The sequence below is a fragment of the Impatiens glandulifera genome, chromosome 1 (assembly GCF_907164915.1).
Source record: "Impatiens glandulifera chromosome 1, dImpGla2.1, whole genome shotgun sequence".
Lineage (NCBI taxonomy): Eukaryota > Viridiplantae > Streptophyta > Magnoliopsida > Ericales > Balsaminaceae > Impatiens > Impatiens glandulifera.
Genome location: NC_061862.1, coordinates 46,932,586 through 46,952,531, shown reverse-complemented (window position 1 = coordinate 46,952,531; position 19,946 = coordinate 46,932,586). Strand labels below are relative to the sequence as shown.

The window sequence follows — 19,946 nt, the reverse complement described above, 5'->3', positions numbered from 1 at the left end:
ATATTTTGTTAATTTTGCCAAAGCTGGATATATGTTGTTCTTTTATATAGCTAGCTTCTCATGGTTTATCAATATTAATTAGTGGGCCGGGTTTTTAAATCAAATGGTCAAATGAGCTTCAATATTGTAGACCTACCTCTAAATTGACTGCCATTTATTATCTGGACAAGTTTCGTTTTGCACAATGATTTTATCTCATGCATTTTCTCTAGAAATTAAGAAGCTTGCTTAAAATTCAAATCTTTATAACATTTACAGTTCTTTTTTATTTAAGTTTAAATTTGATCATTATCTTTTAAAATGGTTTGGATTCCATGGGTTATTGAAATATTATTTGAATAAATCATGATTGAGTTGAAATTATGAAAAAAATATATATATGTTTTCAGGAAAAAGACTTTAATATATTAAAAATATTTAAAAAATTAATATTATGAACAATAGGATTGATGAAATGATTGATTTTAAGTTATTTAAGAATTATTTAAATTAGGAAGATTCACATTCGATGCACACAGATAAAAATTTAAACAAAATATATTTCATAAAAAAAATTATAATGATATGTATTTAATGTTTAAATGTTTTAATAAATCACGAATAATATATTAAAATAAAAAATAAACTCTCATTCCACATTTTTATTAATTTTTGTAAATAACTCATCTTCTCAATATGTCATTTCATATTTTTTCTAATGAACATTTTATCTCGTAGCCTTACACTTTCACTTTGGTTAAATCAAAAATCTCAAACATTACCAATCTTATTTTTACCCTCACTTTAGCCCATCAATGCTCAATCGACTTCTCAATCGTGACCTTAAAACACCTAGATTGACCAATCATCTCATTCTATATTTATCAACCAATTCAAATCGAACTTTTCATCTCGTGACCTTAACTTTTACTCCGGTCAAACAACTAATCTTCTAGCATATTTTAACCACCAATATCAATTTCTTTCTCAATCGACCTCTATCTCTTTACCTAACTTTCACTTCGACTAATTAAAATCATCTCATTCCATATTTATCCACCAATCACAATCGACATCTATTCTCTCAAACACCTTACTTTCACTTCATCAAACAACTCATCTTCTCACATATTTTATAATATACAACCCGACATTTTATTCTTACTTCGGCTAACCATACATCTCATTCCACATTTATCTACCCCAATTGACCTCTCATCTTGTTACCTTACTTTAACTTTGACTAACTAACCATCTCATTCCACATTTATCCATCAATTCACAATCGACCTCTCATCTCGAGACCTTACTTTCACTTCGTCAAAAAACTTATATAATAACATATTTTACAATAAATAACCCGACCTTCTTTATCCTCAATTCGGCTAACCATCCATCTCATTCCATATTTATTCACCCCAATAATCGACCTCTCATATGTGACCTTACACTTTCACTTCGGTCAAATCAACCATCTCCAACATCACCAATTTCTTTTACTCTTCAATGTGGTCACTAATCCCCAACTGACCTTTTATCTCGTGACCCATCTCCTCACATATTTTACAGTATATAACCTAACTTTTTTATCCTCACTTCAAATAACTAACCATTTCATTCCACATTTATCCACACCCTAATCAACCTCTCATATTGTATGACCTTACATAATTTCATTTCGGTCAAATTATCCATCTCCAACATCACCAATCTCTTTTACCCTCACTTTATTTAGGGAGTGCAATAGAGAACTTGAGATCCGATGTAAACAATCAGTCGAAGAAGCGGAGCTGTTAGCCTTTACTTGATTATTTCAAATATCATTCATCAAAGATTGAAATGTAGTTTCCACATTGGACATCCCAAAGAGCATGACTCGAAACTCATAGAGGCCCGAATGAGTCCGAAAGACTTGACTATGTTAACCTCTTTCTCGTTCCAAAGACAGGCATGCAAACCTCCTTTAATTTACATTACCTTCCTTGCTTTGAATAACTAAAAGTTTGATCAACAAATTTATTGTAATCCTTGCTGGACTCTTTCCTTTTGATGCCTAAAACTAGCTCGTGAACTATATCGATTTTTATTGGGTTTTAAAAAGAAATAGTATTTCCGATTTATCGTATATAAGAATATAAAAAGGGAAGGTAGGAAAACTAGGTACTTTAAGTATAGACGATAGGGATAGAGAAGGTGAGACTTTTACAGTTCCTACCCGTATATAAGATAAATGAATTGATTCTTCCAGTGGATACGAAATATCGATTTTCAGGATAAATTCCAAGGTACGGTTTTAAGTCAATCAAGTAACCCATCAATTCCTCAATCGACCTCTCATTGTGTGATCTTACTTACATCGATTAACCAAAACCATCTCAGTCCACATTTTTATCTCACTAATATCAATCGACCTCTCATCTCGAGATTTTACTTTCATTTCGGTCAAACAATCAATCTCCTCACATATTTTACAATAAACAATCTGGCTTACTTATTCTCACTTCGACTGATCAGCCCATCTCATTTTATATTTATCCACCCTAATCAAACATCTCATATTGTGACCTTAAACTTTCACTTTGGTACATTAACAATCTCTTTTACCTTCACTTTGACCCACCAATCCCCATTTGACCTCTCATCGTGTGGCATGATCACTTTGGCTAACTAACCATCTCATTCCATATTTTTATCCACCTCAATTAATCTATAATCGTTTGACCTTACACTTTCACTTCGGTCAAATTAACAAACAACAAACTATCTTCTTCCATATCGTGAATGTCATATATCCAACCATCAATTTCATCGCATATTTTAACCATCCATCCTAATCAATCTCTAATTTTGTGAATGTCATTTACCCACCCACAAATTTATCGCAAATTTTAACCAATTTCATCACAGTTTTTAACCAATTTCATCACAAATTTTATCCAATATCATTCACATCCGACCATCTCCTCACTTCGATAAACCAATGTTTTATTTCACATATTAACCATCAATGTTTTTAATAATTTAAAAATATGTCTAATAGAATTTGAATAATGGACACTATTTTGTTGTATTAACACTTTAACTATTTATAATTTTATGTATGCATATATATATAATTTTTATGACTAACAATTAAAAAAGGGCAAATTACCTAGGTGGCCCTCAAATTACTTTGATCGCTTACTTTTAGCCCTTAAACTATTTTTGAAAACAAATCGCCCCTAAAGTTTTCAGAAAGGGTCACTAATGGCCCTTTTGTCAATTTTTTCGTTAAACATAACGGTTCTAACTAAAAGTCTTCCAAATATTATGATAGTTTACTTTTGGCCCTCCAACTAATTTGATGGTTGATTTTTAACCCTTGAATTACTTCACCCCAAAACTATCAACATATTCAATCTTGACTCTTTTTTATTTTGTTTTATGACCAAATTTGAAGATAATTTGTTCTGTTAAAAATATTGATAGATTACAATAGAATTTTAAACAATTACAACCTCTTATTCTAAGTTTTTCTGCATTATACAATAATGTCAAATAAGATGAGAATGTGAATGTGATTAAATAATTGCAACATCAATGCCAAACTAATAATATTCATTAAAAAGTACTAAAAATATCAATAATCATCTTTTACGAACTGTAATTAAAAATGCAAAAAATTACAGTTAAAACATAAAAAAGAGTAACACACTGCAATTAAGAAGACACACTCTTGTAGTTTATAATATTCATATATTAAGCCCTAAAAAAATGATTTTTCAATCATCTACTTCATTATCTACTTTTGAGAAGTCACTCCAGTTAAAAAGACAAAAGATCTATCATATATTGTGAATACATTCAACAAATCAAACAAATATATTTACATATTGGTTCTCTTATAAGAACTGACTATACAACAACAAGTACGTACCGTATACTCAATTGTAACCAAAATTGCAATTTCTAGGTCTAAATGTGACCTCAGATCACATAACTTTTTAAAGAAAGAAGTGGGAAATTAAGTTGTTCCACCAAATAATAGAACCATAGGTGAATTGTTATTTATTCATATACGGTAAATACATTAGTCTTCTATTGATATACTATAAATACATTATTTATAGGTTTAGTGCGTGACATGAGTTGTTATTTATTCATATACTATAAATGCATTAGTCTTCTATTGATATACTTAAATACATTATTTACAGGTTTAATGTGTGACGCAAATTGTATAGTGCGTCGCGCAAATTGTATAGTCTATGACGTGTATTGTATGTATGATTCAAATTGTATCACGCAAGTTGTATAATTTTGAGATTCATTGGCTAAAGAGAGTCTCAAGTTTTTTAATCTAAGCATAATAGTATATTTCATTTCTTTTTCTTACCAGCTAAATTGGAGAAAATCAAAGAAAAATGTAAAAAAATTAAAAATGTCAAAATTTTCACCCAAGTTCTTGATCTCATTAAAAATACAAAATACAAGATACTAAGTGTCACACGGGCAAATAACGCAGCGGAATTTTTACTTAATTTTTCACCCTTGTGCAGTTTGTTTTGTGCACCAAAACAATCAGCCAACTCCGAGGTTCACTTCTTACAAAGAAATAAACAACTCCCTCAACAAACAGCCAAGTCTCACAATAATAAATCAAACATTCAGCAAAGAGAAACACACACAATGATTACGGGTAAATGCCCAACTTTATAATATATTCACTCACAAATATCGATTACAAAGAGGTTATAAATTCTCAAGGCTGCACACAAAATGACTCTCACTTGTGGGGAATATTTTTCTATCCAACAATTTGTCTTGTGCGGCTCAAGATATATTTATAGCCCTTCAGAATAACAATCTGCCTAGGAAAATAACCGTTTTGGGTGTGGGGGTCGGTCTACCGGGCAGTTGGTGCTGGTCGTAGGTCTAGCTGGTGGGCGGTTGCTACTGAACGTGGGTCTCAACTGTCAGTCGTGGGTCTCAACCGTCCACTACTGCAGTGCCACGTTCTCCATCGGTCTTTGTTGCACACTTGTTGCTGGACATGGGTCCTAACTGACTGAAACCGTCCACTATGCCCACGTTCTCGACCGAGCCCAACTGCTGCTAACTTTTTCCCCCACTCGACCCATCATGTCGATATTTCCGGGTCCACGACCCATCATGCCGACATTTTCGGGACCCCACTCTGATCTCCCTCGGTCCAACTCTAACCGTCTTCGGCCGACTCCGTATTTTCCGCACTCGATGCGCGCACACTCAATGCGCTGGTTGTTGTCACTCTTTCGCACCTAGGTCGCGCGCACACAACCCCACCTAGGCATTCACTTGGTCCTGGCCTTCCGCAATCCGGCCCCCGACCAACATTTGCTAACACCTTGTGCCTTTGTCGCACGCACACGACACCTCTTCGGCACACTTCACTCGGTCCTGGCATTCCACACTCGTGCCACGACAAACGCATGCTAACATCATTCTCCCGGTCCTGATATTCAACACTTCGGTCCCGACAGCAACTTTGATTACTTGGCATTCTGTTGCCAATGTCGCACGCCCTCGACACTCTTCTCGGCACCTCTCGGTCCTGGTCAACACCAAGCTAAGACAACTCGGCTGAAACCTTGCACTTAAGTCGCCCGCACACGACTTCTCCTCAGCACGCTTCTTCTCGATCCTGGCACTTCACAAATGTGCCAGAACATAAGCTTTAGTTCCATAGCCTTTCTCATCTCCGGTACCCTGCCGCACATCCGCGACTATTTTTAGGCACCTCTCGGTCCTGGCCATCCACAATTAAGCCAAGACCGAGGCCAACTATTTTGGGTCATAACACTAAGTTTGATGACTTCATTACAGGCACATAATTATCCCTTACTTGCATAAATTTATGTGTTGATAAATACTTTTGCCAACTCCAATTTTACTAAGACTAATTAATATGCCGATAAAAAATTGATGGTACATATATACATATACACCGGGAAAACCATTTTATGTGCGACTAAATATTTTTTTTGTTGAAGTGAATTAATTCCATCTTAATATAACAACAATGGACAAAGATCTACTATAAATGTCGTAATACACCTAGAACAAAATATAGAACAAACAATTTTATATGCTTGTGATTTTTTGGCCAATCATCAAAAGTCTATATGGATAAAATTATTCTTAAAATGATTTATTGGTTAATATTATTGTGTCAGGTATATATCTCATCCACTATATATTTGTTATTTATTTTTATTTTGATGATATCAAAAATAAATTTTGTATAGAAATGTTTGCCATCGTATGGATCGTCACAATGCTCCAATTATAATGATTGTTTTTCAGGTTGTGTTAGGTGTTTTTTTGTTTGTTTTTTTAACGTAGAATGCTAGCTTGACTCCGACAGCAATGATACTTACTTAAACTTATGTTGTTCTAAGTAGAAATCAAACTCATGACTTTTGATATCTTATAAATCAATTTTTCCACTTGAACAACCTTAATGATTATTCATAAAATAGTTGTATTAATTACCTAAATTAATCATATCATAAGATAACAACAATTTAAATAGATCTATTATAAATATTGTAACACATCTAGAACAAAATACAGAACAAATCAATTTAAAAACTTATGAGTTCAATGGTCCATCGTCGAAAGTCTATCAAGGAAAAGATTATTCTAAATATGATTTTACAGTAAATATGATTTTGTTAGGTATATATATATCATCTCATGTATACATGTTATTTATTTATATATTAATAATATTAAATATATACATATATTTTCTTTAATGCATGTACATAAATAATTTATAAATATTCATATTGGATAATGAATGGGATATGGCTGGGTAACTAATGAAAGTTGAAGATATTTGAAGACATATTTATGATTTTTTTTTATGATCGTTAATTTATTTTGTGGTATATTTTGATGACTTTTAAATTTTTAACACTTACATCATTACAACTTTGAAACTAAATATTTTATAATAGTTTTGGGTGATGTTTTAAAAATATAATTTAGTTAGTTTTAATATTTTATAAATGTATTGGTATATCATTAAAATAATGTAATTTGATTATATTTGAAAAAGATTTATTCAATGGCGACGGTAAAAGTGGTCGTCTAAGTCTTCTATGGCGACGATAAAAGTGGTCGATAAAGAGTCTTCCAAGGTGACGGTAAACGTGATCGTGATATAGGGTTTAATGGAGAGGGCATTAAAATGGTCTGTATATGTGGTTCTGAACAATAACGACAAGCACATTATACCGATCAACTAACGACCACTTTCTACACCGTTATAAATTCTTTATACTGACGATTTTTATCTTATTGGTCTTATTTTTACTTAGTGATAATACTTTTGTTTTCACAAATAAGTTTCTCGATTGGATCTAAAATTTTATTTAGCTACATGCATAATTATACATCAAAAGCAAAAAAAAAATTGGTGAAGATAAGAAATTATAAACAAAGAAACTTAGTAATTAGAACTTATGACATTGAGTTCTTATTCTCTATCATTAAGATACGAGTCTTCACAAATAAAAACTTATATAAGTAGGTTTGGAATATCAATCTGTCATGATGATAACTCGATCATAAAGAGTAGGTAGTTTACATAAGATTAGATTTCCCTAGCCTAGGTAGGGTCTGGCTTGGCAGCTGCATTTGCACTTAGACATGCATTTCTTGCAGTCGTAGATGTTGGGGTACCTATTATTACAGTCACAGTATTTTATACATTTACCTTGTGAAGTCCCGCTCCATAGACACTGAGCCATGCATCTCAATATTGGAGCACAAGGTGGGCAATCTTTCTTGAACCGATCAAGAATACAGGTCTTGCATTCACGGCCACCGGACGGACAGGCCGAGATGAAGGAGGATTCCAACACCATGGCCACCATCAGGACAAATATAACCACTTGTTGCTGCTTTGATCTATCCATCCTTGAGAATAGTATAAATGTGTTGTTTTTCCAAAGCTGGATATGTGCTTTTCTTTTATATAGCTAGCTTCTCATGGTTTATCAATATTAATTAGTGGGCCGGGTTTTTAAATTAAATGGTCAAATGAGTCTTTAATACTGCAGACCTACCTCTATATTAACTGCCATTTATTATCTGGACAAGTCTCGTTTTTCACAATGCTTTTATCTCATGCATCTTCTCTAGCAATTAACAAACTTCCTTAAAAGTCAAATCTTTATATCATTATTAATTACTGCTTCTTTATTATTTAATTTTATGGTTGCTCATTATCTTTTAATAATTTGGATTCCATGGGTTATTTAAATATCCTATGAGATTATTTGAATAAATTATGTTTGAATTGAAATAATGAAAAGATATGTTTTAAGGGAAAATACTTTAATATATTAAAAATATTTACAAACAAATAATATTCTGAATAATATGATTGATGAAATGATTGGTATTAAGTTATTTAAGAATTAGTTAAATAACTAAATATGAACCAGCTCTTCATATAAATTATCAAAATAATGTAATAACATAACATAATGAAATGGGTAATTTATAATTTTCGCAAGTAAATGAACTAATGAAATTGTTTCATGTTTAAAAAAAAAGTTAATATATAAAAGAAATATATCAATGTTATAAAAGATGAAGATGGTTCATGGTTTCAAACAACAAGTAAATAAAATGTATATATTTAATAATGAAGTATGCCAAAACAGTAATCTTGCATGTGTACTCCAAAGTCCAATTTAACTTTGGGAAAGTACATAATAAAAAATTGAACCTTAATTAGTATAATTTATTTTGGACTATTAATTAACATAACAAATGAAATGTAAATTCAAGTTAAAGTGTAAATTATTTTATTTAATAATTTGGATTTAATTTGTACACTGAAACATTTGAATACACATTAAATGCCAAGAGGTTATTCTTCAATATAATATTTAATATATTTTAATTAAATTTACCCATTGAATAATATGTTATAATAATATTTATAATGACATTCTAATGAAATAAAATATGATTCATATATTTTATAATTCTATAAATAAGACTAGTTATCTTTAGAAGTTTCTAAGTCTATTTCTTCTATTAAGACTTACACCATTAAAGATTAAGGAACACAAAAAAGTGTAAAAAATTCTAAAATTTTGGGCATTGTGTTTAAGTTCATAGGAAAATGCTAAGGTTAATCAACGATCATAATCTAGTTACAAGCAATGACCAAAGGTATGTGCTACATACAATCACGCTTCCGCTTCTCGATTAATATTCATAATGTTTGTTTCAAGAATCATTAAATCAATTTTGATTTTAAAATATTTCTAACATTTGGTAACACAACAAACTTAAATCTATGTCTGACTTAGTTATCTTGAAATCATTGATGTGTTTATATATTAATATTTTGATCACTATCCATTTACATATTAATCGTTTGTATTTTTTTGTGCAAACATTATGTTTTATATTAATGTCGTTGGTTTATATATTGATCTTTGTTCCCGGCCTTAATCGTTTGCACATTTATATTTTGTCTAAATATTAAATCTTAATAAATGTTGTGTGATAATACAATTTTAATTGGTAACATCTTTAATCTATTAAATTGTATATTGAATTTGTAACACTACACTAAAATATTTACTAGGTTAAAGTGATGTGTTATGAATAAATATTCTTCTATTTATGACACTTTTTACACATTTAAAAACATTTCATTCCGAGAAATCGAATCAAGACACTTTTAGTCCAATGGCTTACCTTATTCTCGAATTCCGAGTGGGATGAAGAACCAATATGGCCGGCTTTGTGTGTCATAATTTATTTTTAAGTATATTTTGTCTTAAAAGAGTCCCCGCCTAGTTTACTCTGTAAAAACTAGGAAAAAATATTTTAATTTTTTTTGGTTCGGTGTTTGGTTACGTGTGAAAAAGATCTTCAACGTTATGGCTCACAAATCCGTCCAAAAGGACCGTCTCTACTCCAAACCTTTTTTTTCAAAACATTATAAATTATACTAAAATTTTAAATTAATTTCTAAATATTGAAGTGTTTAAACTTAATTATAACATACATCTAAGGGGTACGTGCTCATTTTGTCCCTAAACATGGGTATAAGGTACCTAGTGTAGACACTCTTTTTTAAAACCATTCTCGATTTTTATAGTTTATAAATAACTATTTTTGAAATAATTGAATTTTTAAGAAAAGTTAATTTTAGATTTCAATAAGTTAAGGTAATAATGTGTCTAAGTAATAACACTTAAGAAAGTTATTACACTTAGAATATTTAAGCTTTATTTAATTAATTACCTTGGGTATTTATAAAATAAAATAAAAATATAATTAATATTTAACATTTTTTTATAAGATTTTAAAAAAAACTTTTGTTAAGTATATTTTCGTTATTTTGTTAATTAGATTAGTTGTTTTAGATAATTAATTTAGATGTTTGTTTTATTTAATTAGATTAAGTTAGATAGTTTAATTTAATTTGTTATTTTTGATTCTTTAATATTAGGATTAAATAGGATTATTTCTTTTAAAAAGGAATAATTATTTTATTTTTTCTTTTATTATTATTAATTAGTTGGTTAAATTAATAAATTAATTTTAATTAATTTTTTTTAGGATTTGGGAGAACGAAACAAAATCAAAAGGGAAGGAATGATTAGCTTGAAAGGAGCCTGAAGACTTTGTCATTTTTTAATTAAAAATTATATGAAAAACTGTTGCATCATTTTTTAATAAAATCTTAAATACTATTGCATAAAACTTGAGTGACGTGTCAAGTGGAGAATGCTCTAATTAAAATATTTTAGTGTTAAATGGATTTTGGATCTTAGGATTTCCTTTGTGAATTTCCTATAAATACCACCCCTTAACACTTTGCAAAACCTTCTCTTTTTCACCTCCAAGGGCCTTAGTCTTCCCTTTCTATTCCTCTAAAAATTTACCCATTTTCTAAAACCTAAACTAGTGTGATTGTGTCTCAAGTCTCTTGTTTAGAGTTGTTTTGTCTAGATTCGTCTCAATCAAAAGAGCAACCCCTTTATAAGCTTTTTTGCCTCTGCTTCATTTTTTTTTTAATTTAAATTTGAATTTTTCTTTCCTTATATTTAATGTTATGCCTATTTCTCTTTAAACTTACTATTTTGATAGACGTTTAAAGTTTTATTTTCTGTACGTACATATGTAACCAATTAAACAATAAAACACAAAGAAAATATATATATATAAAGTAAAAAAAAAAATATGCATTTTTTATTTTTAATATTGCTTGACTTTCTTTATTTTATGCATGATCTTGTAGATGTGTATATGTATAACATAATTTAACAGTAAAATAAGCATAAAAATTTAACTAAGGATGACCCAAAACTAGAATCTAAAAAAAAAAAAAACTAATTTGCCTTCATGTGGTCTGTTTGATTTTGATTTTGATTCTATGATTGTTAGAATTTGGATTTTTGTGTATATAAATGTTTATTTATGTTAACAATGTTTTTGGAAAATTTCATGTTAATTGGGATTCATTTGTATAACTAAATAATTTTTTAACTAAGATTAGGATAAAAAAAATTGGAAGAAAAGCAATCTGTCAGATTTAGCGACGCTTAGAATCTCATGCACATGAAGCTGACCAATACCGAGGACCGAAACCCAGGATCGGGGATGCACTCTAGGAGTAACACAAGGGACTTGGACTCTAACATCCGATTTATTTTTTTTAGACACTTTTTCTATTCTTTAGATAAGTTGTTGCTGGCTTGATTCTAGGTTAGAATTTTTTTTTTTTTTTAAATTAAATTCTTAATTAAAATTGAACCTAGCCCTAACTTATACATAGAATTTTTCTTTGATAAGTTCCTTTGAAACTTTTTTTAAAAAAAAAACAAAAAACCAAAAAAATAATAATAATAATAGAGCCTCTATAATATTTACTAATTCACTCTAATAAAGTTCTTAAAAATCAATCTAGACTTAGGCCCATTAAAATGTTTAATAAAAATGTGTTTTTTGATTTTTTTTTTAGGAAAACTTTATTTGTGGATTATTTGTCTATTTCCTTCTTTGTCTTTTTTTTTTGCGTTCAAACCTTTAAATGTTAAATGGAAAAAACTAAATTGTATAGCGTAAAAAATTTAAAATATGGTCAAAATTAACTAGTAGAGATCTTAGGGGCGTTATAGGACATAGCGTCTAAAAAATTATTTCCCACACGTAAACAAACGTCAAACACACTCTCTTAACTTCCTAATTTTTGAAATTAGGTGGTGACTCTCTAGTCGTGAGGTTAATTAATATTGAAAAAAAGTTAAAGTAGACCTATGACATACTTCCCATTAAAAAACTTCAATATGTTCCAAATTCGACGGGATTGTAAGTTTTTGAGTTGTCTACAAACCTTATTTTTTATAAATTTAATTTTTTCAAACCTTAAAATTAATTTCCCTCACATTTTCAAAATCAACTTTTAAAGAGCATCCCAAAATTTTTAAAACTCGTCGATCAAAAAAAATATTTTTAAATCGATCAAAGTTTTCTGGCGACTCTACTGGGGACATTCGACGTTTAGCTCAAAAAGTAATTTTGGACAAGTATTTAAATTTTCTTACAATTTAATTCATACTCTAAAATAACATTATTCGACTATTTGCTTGGAGCTCCAACGTGGAGGTGTGTGAGTATACATCATTGGATGAAGCTCACACATCTATATTTTATGTTCTAGGGGTAGTCAATGTGGATGACACCCTTAACCCATGCCTTGATGATTTTTTTTTGTAATTTGTGAATTGAGAAAAACACTAGAAAAAAACCTAGATTAACCCTCTCTTCTTTTCAAATATTCCCTACTATTGAAAATGAGGGATTTTAAAATAAAGGTGAGGGTTACGTCCAATTGAGAGATCCTCTTACATCGAGACATCCCTTTTGGGATAGTATCCTTGTCGGTGGAACAACTCTCTCTTAAGTCACTCCCAACTTTAGAACAAATAGTCAAAAGGCCAATTCTGTCAAGTTGTTGCCTCGTCTTGTCCTTTCAAGCAACAAAACCACATCATGAAGTTTTCAAACTTATATGTTATACTTTATGTGTGCTTGCATATAGATCTTTCAAGGCGCTCATGATGTCTATTCTAAAAAGGAAATACACATGAATTTCGAAATGCTAAGTTAAAGATCATAAAACTCTAGTTTAAAAAGGGCCTTAGAAGATTAAGAAAATATTTAAAACAAGACTCCTTCCACTTGGAAAATTATAGAGAACATAAATCAATATCATAGGAATAAAATATCTAGAGGAATTAGACAAGCTAAAAAAGAGAATATAATCTAACGAGTTCTTGTCCTTGTGTATTTAATACATAAGTTACGATATCGATGTTAGATGGTAGATAAGTGAACTAGTGGGCTAGGAAGTTCGAGAGGGAAATGCTCCAATGTAACGTTTACGGTTTGAATAAGATGTTGCTCATATGGAACACACAATCTCATCCAGGCTTTCTACTCGAAATACGTAGAAGGTGGAGTCCAGTTACTAGAACATTCTACCTAGGATCAAGACAGATATGCCCTACAGTCGAAGAGTTCTCTAAGTTATTCTTATGGTTAGATCCGATCTTATCCTAGTGTAGAAACCCCTTTTAAAGTCAGTATCTTTGAAAAAAGTCATGATGGAGGAATTCGATTTAGAGAAGGCTGATGTAGATCTAATACTAAAGAACAACGTCATCGACTTCCAAAAGTGGAACAAGCTGGTAGTAAAAAACGACTAAATTTCGTACACGCCCAATGTCCATCTAATTATGATGACGGTACTCATATCCCACTATATTTTGGCTCCAAGCGACGGAAGACCATCCCCAAAAACATTCGAAGTTGCTCACACATTAAGAACAGAAGTTTACTACATCTCGGATTTAATCCTCGCAGAAATATTATTAGGCCTTAACGAACCGATCCAGAATCGAATGTCCGAACAAGAAGAACCCATGGTACTGTGCATTTGGATTCTCGAGAATATCAGAGCGCTCTTTCCAATTCCTACGCCCACCATCTTCAGTCCAGATATTCAAAGGATGCGACTCGAGGCGATCAGAACTCTAGTGGTGGTTAGAGAAAACATGCATATTAGAGACTTAATGCCTTGGTATAGAATTAGCAAAATGATTTACTCAATGGGGGAACAACCAATCATTGTGCTATGCGGATTGAATCAAACAATGTCATATTATACGTCTCCTCTATTCAGACAATTTGGTTTAAGAGAATCCGAACCATTCAAAGGAACGTTGTCACCCATCGACAAACCCATCAACTTCAAGTTCTACAAAGCATACTTTAAGAGGTGGACTAAATTATTGAAGCACATGATACCTTTAAAGAGGAAAGAGTTTTCTCTTAGAATTGAAGAACTATCTAAAGGAAGGAAAAGGTCAATGCAAGAGGACTAAGGAAGAATGGATACCAGATTATTTTAGATTTCCTTTAATTTATTTTCCTATTATTAGACTAGATTTTATTTTTTTAGATTAGATTTGTTTTTGTGAGTGTTTGATGTAACGTGAGGATGAGGGGTGGAGTATTTTCGATTGTGAGTTTTCATTTTATCTACAAATGTAGGGAAGTCAATAAATTTAACTCTTTTGATACTCATGTCTCTTCTTCACATAACTAGTTCTAGGGATGAGTGCCTATTATGTATTAGTAATTATGTGCATACAAGCAACGCATTACTAGTCGTATCTTGTTAAAGTTTTCAAACTCATTGTATTCCTTTAAAAACATATCTTTAATCTATGGCCACTTCACGTGATCCAATCATAGGTCGCTACTCTATGCGTGACCTAGTTTCTAGATGTTACACAAGAGCTATGTCTGAATCGGAGGGGAAACCCACGCCAGGTCGAAGGAAATATCACTTTACTAGCATCCAATTAGAGACTATGGCTAGTAAGAATGACTTGAAGGTTTTAGAAAAAAAAGTTGGCCCTTTTGATGGCACGGGTCGAGGCAATGGTTCCTCTTATCGGTCTACAACTACAACCTCATCCACATATCTCCAACACTAATCCTTTGTTCCAAGTCGAGCGAACGAAGGATACTGACGGAAGAGCGTCGAGGTTGAAGATTGGGATGATTCTGATAAAGAGGCTGATAGATAGTGTGCATGGATTCAACAACTTAATAATGGGAAAGAGGAAACATCAGAGCATGGTGTCGTGGTTAAATAAATTAGTAGGAGAGCTCGAGAAGGGATATGGCATAACATAAGAACATCACTATCTCTTGACGGACAATTTGGTTCGATGACTGGAAACCCTCAAATCACGAAGATGAGATGGATGAGATGAGGAAGACGCTAATTGAAATACTAAGAAAATTGAATGAGTCTTCCATGTAAGGTACCTCTAGGTCTATGGAGACGTGGAGATATAGCATGGAAGCTGCGAAGAATGCTTCCATACCTCACATAATCAAGCTACCTAATTTGCCAAAATACTCGGGAAAGAAGGATCATGTGACCTACATGAACGAGTATATCACAAATATGATGCCGCGTAAGTTGGGAGAGGTCACGATGACTCAAATATTCCTCAGGTACTTAGTATACACAACACTTGAGTGGCATACACGTCAGAACATCTCTCAATGCCATAAAATCGAAGAGTTAGCTCGTGTGTTTATCAATAGGTTTTCCATATTTATTGAGGTTGACAAACCCGAGTGGAAGCTACGTCAGATCCAATAGGGTCCAAATGATACTTTTGAGAGCTTCGTGGACCGATGGAAAGAAGTTGCATCAGAACTAGATGAGCTGCCTAGTAAACATGCACAAGTCAACATGTTGTATGTTAATATGAACGTGCAATATACGAAGAAACTGTCGGGTCCAAAATATCACTTCTTGGAAGACTTAACTAGTGTTAGGGAAGAGTTCGATGACGCCCTTAGAAAAGAAGCTGAAGAAGGGAAGAAGCCATATTTGTCACCGCCTAAGTACAACCCGCGAAAGAATACATAGATAAGTCATGTTTCTAGTATTTGGGAAGATGAGAACAATAGAGTAGTGTGTCCTTTAATACAAAAGTTTCCTCCATGGCATGTTCAAGCACCCCCTCAATCAGGAACCATTACTGCTCCACCACGTAGGGTATTTGATGACCTAGGGATGTCAACCTCGAAGGCCTTAGAGGTCCTACTATCGAAGAAGTTAATACAAGTGTCAATTTCGGAACCCGGTAAAGAAGCTTTAGGTAGAAAGATAAACGAGTGGTGTCAGTACCATCAACTCAAGGGGCACCCTACCGATCATTTCTTTACATTGAAACACAAGATCCAAGATCTCATCGATGACAAGATCATCTTGGTGCTTAAACAAGCCCTTCTAATCCATTGTCTAGAAGAAGTAATCCACTCGAATTTAGAGTGTTATGGTGCTACGTAAACAAAGAAAGTGATCAATAGTTGAAGAAATACGCGTTAGGCATCAACGACACGCTAAAACTAACTGATAACGGTTTAAAGTAGACAATGTATTTTTCAGTTTATTTAATTCTCGAGAATAATATTTTTTCTAACATTTTGAATAATGCTTTTCATAATGAAGTATTAATTTCTGATTTTACGACCTCAGACAAAACATCCGAGTCAGAATTAATTCACAACATGAAACATTACTTAGAAAAGCACGAGGAGGGTTTGTCTACAGTAGAGAAAACAATTTAAATCTTAACATTAGAAAAGATCTTCAAATTGTTTTAATTGAAGAAAAGTTTAAATGATTTAAAATGAGAAAATCTAACTAAACCTTTCAAAAAAATGAACAAAGATGTGTTTTGCTTGGTTTTTGTAATTATTCTAGGTATCACCCTCAGATGAACGGTGTAGTTGAAGTAGTAATCAAGAGAATCATCACAATCATTAAAAAAATAATGTAGACTTGCAAAAATTGAACAAGAAGTTGCCTTACGCCATCTGGGGATAAATAACAACCATTCGAACGTCAATGGAAGAAAAGTCATTTGCATTGGTCTAAGGAATGCATGTAGTGCAACCTATCGAAATCGAAGTTCCTACTCTAAGATTTTACTCGAGACACAAGTATTGAAAGAAGATTGGTATAAGTCACGGTATAATCAACTTGCCCTTATGGAAGACAAGAAGTTAGACGCGTTATGTCACACACAAGTATATCAAAGACGAATGACTGGAACTTTCAACAAGAAGGTGAAACCTGAGAACATTCAAGAAGCTGATATAGTTCTAAAGAAAAAAAATTACGGATACTAGACTCTAGAAGGAAATTCCAAACACCATGGGAAGGACCCTACCTCGTCAAGAAGGTATTTTCAGGTGGTACCACACAATTGACCACCTTGGATGGAGAAGAACTCTCATCACCTTCAACGTCAACATGCTTAAAAGATACTTCATTTAAAAGAATGCATGATGAAATCCATTCACAAAATTTATACAATCAAAGTTCATAACTCACAAGTTGTGAACTACGTTTGGACCTGATCTCTTCTTGTTATGAGAGTACGTAGACAGCCTATCATGGGTGGCGTCCCAATAATTTCTAAAAAACTAAAAACTTCTATGTCAATATTATAGGAATTTTTATTAAAATAAAAGTGATAAAAAAAAATCAATTTGAGACAATTGAAAACTTGAAAACTTATTTTTAGTGATAACTATAGACAATTGTACACGCTCAATTAGAGACATCTACACTATGTACATCGTGATTAACCTTTGAAGTGACATCAAAGGCTATTATTTAAGTTTTTGTGGGAAAGAAATGGTGTATGCAATGAATGAATGAATTTCAATTCTTATTATCAATTGATAAATCATTCGAGCATGTTTGTTTGAGATTGGTTAATTGAGGATTTTGTTTTTTAGTTTTTGTTCTCTTATTTAATGAAAAAGTAAATTATTTTGGTTTTTAATTGGTTAAATTATTATAATGATTTTATGTATTTAAAATTTAAATTTTGTAGAAATAAAGTAGAAATGTTTTAATATTATAATGAATGAAATGAGTGATTTGATAATTAAATGATATTTATGTGATATGTACCGAACGAATTTTAAAAAAACTCGATAAAATATCATTAAAATCCCAAAAATAACATGTATGCATTTTATTATCTCAAGTATAGTACAATGTTTAATGTGTTAATTGCGTTTTAAAATCTATTTAAAAAGTAAAATAGCAAAATTAAAATGTCCAAATAAAAATCAACAGTATATTTATAACACAAAGTCAATTATAGAGTATTTGAACTAAAATTTCATAAACAGGACCATAAAACATTGCAACTCATTTTTTAAGGTTAAAATTAATACAACTTACAAGGCATATTATAATTTCAGTGTTAAATTAAATTAATGCAAATTACTAAAAATATTACAATTTTTTTCAAACAAATTAATTGGAATATTTATGTAAGTATTTTCAAAAATGTTTTAGGATAATCAGCAGCGCCTTTTCAATCTAATTTTTTTTGTGAGGTGGGATAAGAATAAATATTGTCTCATTAATATTTGGACAAAGTCTTTGGACCACGTTAAGTTTTATAGTGCTTTAACTTTTATAATCGGTGTCTAGGTTTCATGTTGCCACATGCATGTCTTTTGCAGGATAAGTCATAACTCATGATTTTCCCGGCATTGACCTGACGGATCTAGTTTGATGATGTGCGATTAGAAAGAAACATGATTACTTTCGGTAACTTTTGATGTTCACATTGGAAAGTGGTATCATATCTAAGTTTAGAATATGCATAGATTCTATTTTTTTTTATTCTTAAAAACCACAAATCACATTCTAGGAGGATAGTTGGAATTGGAAACACTTTGGCATATTAGTTGTGGCCAAAATAGCAATTGTAGTTGCAATAAAAGAAACTTGTAATTAGAACTCATGACATTTGAACATAACTTGGGATGTGCTACTTTATTATTGAGTTATGAGTCCGACACAAATAAAAACAAATAAAAGTAGGTTTGGAATTAAAAAAATATTGATCAGATCTGTCATGATGATAACTCGATCATAAAGAGTAGGTGGTTTACATAAGATTAGATTTCCCTAGACTAGGTAGGGTCTGGCTTGGCAGCTGCATTTGCACTTAGTCATGCATTTCTTGCAGTCATAGATGTTGGGGTACCTATTATTACAGTCACAGTATTTTATACACTTACCTTGTGAAGTCCCGCGCCATAGACACTGAGCCATGCATCTCAATATTGGAGCACAAGGTGGGCAATCTTTCTTGAACCGATCAAGAATACAGGTCTTGCATTCACGGCCACCGGACGGACAGGCCGAGATGAAGGAGGATTCCAACACCATGGCCACCATCAGGACAAGTATAACCACTTGTTGCTGCTTTGATCTATCCATCTTTTAGAGTAGGATATATGTGTTGTTTCGCCAAAGCTGGATATATGATTTTCTTTTATATAGCTAGCTTCTCATGGTTTATCAATATTAATTAGTGGGCCGGGTTTTTAAATCAAATGGTCAAATGAGTCTTCAATACTGCAGACCTACCTCTATATTTACTGTCATTTATTATCTGGACAAGTCTCGTTTTGCACAATGCTTTTATTTCATGCATTTTCTCTAGAAGTTAAGAAGCTTGCTTAAAAGTCAAATCTTTATATCATTATTACTGCTTCTTTTTTATTTTAAGTTTAAGTTTGCTCATTATCTTTTAAAATGGTTTGAATTCCTGGTGTTATTTAAATATTCTATGAGAGTGTATACAGCTTATACCTCCTTATGTGAGTATTAAATTCGCTAGGAGTGTTGGGTTTTTGTTTGAACTCCCAATTATGGAAAAATGCACATTAATGTTCAATACTAATAAAATTTTAGTTAACTCTTAAAATTTTAAGATTTCAAATAAGGTTAACGAGTTTGATTATAAATAACTCTTCAATATGTAAACTCACAC

At 31.7% G+C, this 19,946-nt stretch overlaps 1 protein-coding gene across 1 annotated transcript; it reads right to left on the bottom strand.

The window, feature by feature from the left end:
• Positions 1-7,610: 7,610 nt before the first annotated feature.
• Positions 7,611-7,925, bottom strand: LOC124926854. Its single transcript, XM_047467166.1, has one exon. The coding sequence runs from the start codon at positions 7,923-7,925 to the stop codon at positions 7,611-7,613; it is 315 nt and encodes a 104-aa protein (XP_047323122.1).
• Between the last annotated feature and the right edge of the window lie 12,021 nt (positions 7,926-19,946).

What these genes read in the sequence shown, in the direction of transcription:
- LOC124926854 (XM_047467166.1), bottom strand. Translation starts at nt 7,925, where the DNA reads ATGGATAGATCAAAGCAGCAACAAGTGGTTATATTTGTCCTGATGGTG.